We start from the raw sequence: 5,713 nt of genomic DNA on the forward strand, positions 1-5,713 counted from the left end.
ATTTGAGATGAAATCTGTGATATTAAAAATGCTTCAAACAGCTGGACAATTTAGAGGTGCTCGGGGAGAAGACCCTCACAACCACATGAAATGTTTCCTGGAGATGTGCAACTCATTTGTGATTCCCTGGAATCACCTTAGAAGCTATCAGGGCTATCTTTATTCCCATATTCTCTGCGTAACGAAGCAAAGCAATGGGTAAGTTCTTGAAGCCTAGTGAGATCACAACCTGGGAAAAGTTTGGTGGAGAAATTCATGCAGAAATACTTTCCACCCACACCAAATGCAAGGAGGTGGAGAGAGATCATGAACTTCGAGCAGGAAGAAGCTGAAACCTTGAGTGCCGCATGGAAGCGTTTTAAGGGATTAGTCAAGAATTGCCCCAATCATGGATTACCGTTAACCATCCAGATGGAGACTTTCTATGGCAGATTAAATAGAGCATCTCAAATAGCAGCCGACGCAGCAGCAGCTGGTGGTATCATGGAAAAATCTTATAATGAAGCTAAGAAAATATTGGATCGCATTGCCAAGCATAATATGGAATAGGTAGATGACAGTTATGACGCAAGAGTAGAAAGGAAGAGGCGATCTAAGAATGTGAATTCTATTGACTCTAAACACAATAGCCACGCTCTCTGCATAAGTGGCTACTATGACAAAACCTTTTTGCAGCATATGTCACTGGGGAACGCATCAAACCAGAAAAAGGTAATCATGTAGAAACATTCACACAGCCCATGGTTAGTTTGTGTGGGCTGTGGAGATCCTCATACCTACTTTGATTGCCCACAAAATCCGCAATCGGTATGCTTTATTAAAAAATAACCCATTCTCAAACACATATAATCCCGGATGGAGGAACCATCCAAATTTTCTCATTGGGCAGGTAATCAACAGGAGCCACACCACCCAGGGGTGAACCAGCAGCAAAGGCAAGGACCGCCGCCTGCATTCCAGCCAATGCAGCAGCCGCACCAATAATCCTTTAATAGAGGAGGTCATGCGTCGAGTTTAGCATCTTCACTTGAAAACCTCTTAAAGGAGTATATTGCCCAGAACGACGCATTGCTAAAAAGCCAGGCATCGTCCATCAGAAACCTGGAGATATAGGTGGGGTAGAATGCGAGTGAGTTGAAGAATCGGCAGCCTGGAGTCTTGCCTAGCAATACGAAAACCCTGGGGAATAACAATGGAAAAGAGCAATGTCATACGGTGACATTGCGAAGTGGCAAAGCTCTTGAAGAAAGAACCATGAACCCAAGAGCCAATAATCCTTCAAAAGAACTCAACACACACCCAACGACATTAGAAGATCAAGAAGAAAGGACACCTGAATCCACAAGCCACTCGGAGCCAAGCACGTCTAACGTGGGAAAACCTGCGGTGTAGCTGAATGCACCATTCCCTAGACGCTTGATGAAGAAGAATGATGAACAACAATTTAAGCATTTTCTTAAACTCTTGAGGCAACTGCACATCAATATTATACTTGTAGAAGCCTTGGAACAAATGCCAAAATACGTCAAATTTTTTAAGGATATTTTAACAAAGAAAAGGAGAATCAGCAAGACGGAAGTAATTGTGCTAACACGGGAGTGCAATGTGTTAGTCAACAATGGACTACCCAAGAAACAGAAGGACCTAGGAAGCTTCACAGTCCTGTGCTTAATCGGAGGGTTAGACGTGGGACATGCGTTGTGTGATTTGGGAGCAAGCATTAACCTCATGTCACTCTCAATCTTCAAGAAATTGGGAATTGCTGAAGTACAACCCATTTCTGTAACTTTTCAACTCGCTAATAGGACGATCAAGTACCTTGAAGGAAAGATTGAAGATGTTCTGGTAAAAGTTGACAACTTCATATTCCCAGTGGATTTCATCATCCTAGACTATGAAGCAGACAAGGATGTACCAATTATTCTTGGACGACGCTTTCTAGCCACTAGGAAAGTATTAATAGACGTGCATAAGGGAGAATTGACCACGCGTGTAGACAATCAAGAAGCGAAGTTTAATGTGTTAAACGCATTAAAGTTCCCAGATAGTGAAGAATGTCAACTGAACAGAATAGAGTTTCCTGAAGAGGAAGCGACCCAAGTTTGCGAGGTCCTCGCGTTGGAAGAAAACATGAAAGAACCCGAGCTGCCAAGTCTGAGTGAGCAACAGATGAAACCAACGTGTCCATCATTAGAGGAACCACCAGAACTAAAGCTGAAACCGTTACCTAATCACCTTAAATATGCTTTCCTTGGAACAAACAAAACCTTACTTGTAATTATTTCCGCAAATCTTACCTAGCCTAACAAACATTCTCTTTTACAGATGTTACAAAAGCACATGCATGCAATAGGTTGGACGTTGGCTGACAACCGTGGCATCAACCCATCTTACTGCATGCATAAAATCAGGCTAGAAGAAGGGAAGAATAGATCGATTGAGCCTCAACGAAGGCTGAATCCTATAATGAAGGAAGTGGTCAAGAAAGAAATCTTAAAGTGGTTGGTGATAACGGGCAGAAATGCACATTATCATAGTGCTAAATCCTTAAACAATGTTGGATTGCATTGTTGAAATATGTTAGATGTGTCCATTAAACATAAATTCTATAATATTGTGGTCGCATGCGTCCAACGCATTAGAGCAATTAATCTTTATATTTTTGTGCAGAATAATGTGTTAACGCAATGCAAAGAATGTGATAAAAGGAATACATTGGTCGAGCATAACTTCACCGCAAGACTTTGTGTTGATCGTGCTCGCAAACATTCACCCAAGAAGAATCACCGCAACATAATGGGTGCATCCGGACGAAAGGACAATTAAGATCGATGGGACAGAAAGCTGACGGCAGTCAGATCCAAATTAAGTTGGCAGCCTATAATGGTCAATAAGTACATCCAGCTTTATCGGTGAAAATTATCCGACGCATTAGTCAGGAATTAAAGCTGTCCCATCTGTATAGCCAGGAGAGAAAAGACTCCTTTCACCTTTGATGACCTATAAATACCAAGTGCATTCTTCAGAGGAGGGGTTAAGCAATCGATTATTTTCATTATTTTACAAGTTCGCGTCTCTGTCCATAGTCTTCTTTCATTTTAAGGTGGACGCGAGGAAGAAGATGTGCCGGTAGATCATTCCGGCGAGCTTGGGAAAGCACCAGAAGCTCCAAGACAGAGAGAGGGCCAACTTCTGTGGAAGTGAGAATATCTTTAGTTCAGAATAGAGATCCTAGTGTAAAAAGCCTCGGTCAGCAAGGAATTGCTACCAGGCTCTCTACCTTAACTTCCATTAGCATTTTGTACTTGACTTATTTATAAGAATGAAATTTCTTTCTCTATATCTATTCACTCTCTGTGATTGACGCATGAGTAGCTAAATTAGTTGAATGGGTTGAGAAGCATTTAGCTAGCACAACGAGGGAATCTTCATTCTTTGTGATTATCTTGTTTATGTATGCTTCATTCGTCTATTAGAGATACTCGGGAGGGTAGTATAAGGACAGGATCTAAACTTGGGAAGGTCAGGTCAAAATCTAGGTTTGGGAAAACCAGATTCAAACGCATAAACGAGAGATAGGCGCTTAGGGATGAGCACTATTTGTTATTAACACATCGCATGCATCTTAGCAATAAGATATGATTGTATGCGGTCACCTTGCTTTCATGCATTTTGCATCGCATAGGACAAGAGTAGAGACTTAGGAATAAGCTCTATGGACATTTTTCATGCAACACTTGTGTCCTAGATTTAGGAGCATCGCATTTACATTGGAAAATGACTTGCTGTGCATGGTAGTAACATGATCGCATAGTCCGACGCATTCCCAAGTAACGCTAGCTAAAGATTTTCTCAACCCGTTCATCGCATACTTATTGCATCTATCAACGCAACTTTCGTTTCTCAAATCCGCCGCATTTATTTCATTTATTTTCAATCAACGCAACCAACAAACTAACCACCTTATTTATTTTACCCGTTACCTTAAAGTTTTCATAAGAAAATTATCAATGCAAACTATTTTCACAAGTCCCTGTGATCGACCCTGGACTTACCAAGAAACTCAGAGGAATTTACACTTGAATTCCGCTAGGGAAACTTGAGTGCACAACGTAATTTTATCAACGCATATCATCCATATTCCACACTTAATAAAATAACGCATCAGTTGGACGCAGGAGTAATCTACCCTATATCCGATAGCAGCTGGGTAAGCCCAATTCAATGCATCCCTAAGAAAGGGGGAACAACAGTGATAGTCAATAGTAACAATGAGCTCATCCTTTCAAGGACTGTCACGGGTTGGCGCATCTTCATGGACTATAGGAAACTCAACGCGGCAACCAAGAAGGATCACTTCCCTCTTCCCTTTATTGATCAAATGCTTGACAGACTGGCTGAAAAAGAATTTTATTGTTTCCTTGATGGATACTATGGCTATAACCAAATTTTAATTGACCCAGAAAATTAGGAAAAGATAACATTCACTTGCCCCTTTAGAACGTTCATGTTCAGGCGCATGCCCTTTGGACTATGCAACGCACCTGGAACATTCCAAAAGTGCAGGATGGCAATTTTCTCTGACTTCTTGGAGAAGACCGTTGAAGTTTTCATGGACAATTTTTCAGTCTTTGGAGATTCCTTTCAATCATGCTTAGATAACTTGGAGGTTGTCCTCGCTCGATACGAGGAAAAAAATCTTGTGTTAAATTGGGAAAAATGTCATTTTATGGTGACTGAAAGCATTGTTTTGGGCTACAAGGTATCTAAAGTTGGGTTGGAAGTTGATGAGGCCAAGATAGATGTCATAGCTAAACTTCCTCCACCATCAAATGTAAAAGCTCTACGAAGTTTTCTAAGACGTACTGGCTTCTACTGAAGGTTCGTTAAAAGATTTTCTCAAATTTCGCGACCTCTGAGCACATTATTCAAAGCAAACTAGCCCTACAAATTCAATGACGACAGCTGCGACGCATTTGAAACTCTAAAGTATGCGTTGACTACAGCTCTAGTACTAATAGCACTGGATTGGACGCAATGTTTCATTCTAATGTGCGATGTAAGTGATGTTGCAGTAGGTACCATGTTGGGGCAGAAGAAAGGGAATTTGATACACCCCATCTCTTATGGGTCCAAGACACTGAACGACTCTCAAGAACACTACACAACCACGAAGAAAGAAATGCTGGCTGTAGTGTTTGGAGAAAAGTTTAGATCTTATTTAGTTGGTGCATCAGCAACCATCTATACAGATCACTCAGCCATTAAGTTTCTGATGAGTAAAAAGGACACGAAGCCAAGATTAATTAGATGGGTGCTGCTATTGCAGGAATTCGACATCAATATTCAGGACAGAAAGGGGTATGAGAATCAGGTGGCCGAACACCTGTCCAGATTAGAGAATCAGGAAATACAAGACCAAGAAAATGAAATCAAAGATGCATTTCCTGATGAAAGCTTATTCAGAGTTGAAGGCAGGGAACCTTGGTATACAGACATAGTTAATTACTTAACTACCAAGCAATTCCCCAAACACTTTAACTCTCAGCAAAAGAAACGGTTGGTACACGACAACAAATTTTATTTTTGAGATGAACTGTTTCTCTACAAACAAGGTCCCGACTCCATCATGCGTCGATGCGTTCTGGAGGAAGAGACATAATGCATCCTGCTGAGTGTCATGACTCTTCTTACGGAGGGTATTTTGGAGGGC

At 41.2% G+C, this 5,713-nt stretch overlaps 1 protein-coding gene and 1 non-coding gene across 2 annotated transcripts; one reads left to right on the plus strand and one right to left on the minus strand.

The window, feature by feature from the left end:
• Positions 1 to 291: 291 nt before the first annotated feature.
• LOC120092311 lies at positions 292 to 395 on the minus strand. Its single transcript, XR_005486017.1, has one exon. It is a non-coding gene; the product is annotated as a small nucleolar RNA R71 (small nucleolar RNA).
• Positions 396 to 1,419: 1,024 nt separating this feature from the next.
• Positions 1,420 to 2,301, plus strand: LOC120090795. Its single transcript, XM_039048504.1, has one exon. It carries the CDS (start codon positions 1,420 to 1,422, stop codon positions 2,299 to 2,301), a length of 882 nt encoding a protein of 293 aa, XP_038904432.1.
• The last annotated feature ends 3,412 nt before the right edge of the window (positions 2,302 to 5,713 follow it).

Source organism: Benincasa hispida, chromosome 11 (genome assembly GCF_009727055.1).
Source record: "Benincasa hispida cultivar B227 chromosome 11, ASM972705v1, whole genome shotgun sequence".
Classification (NCBI taxonomy): Eukaryota; Viridiplantae; Streptophyta; class Magnoliopsida; order Cucurbitales; family Cucurbitaceae; genus Benincasa; species Benincasa hispida.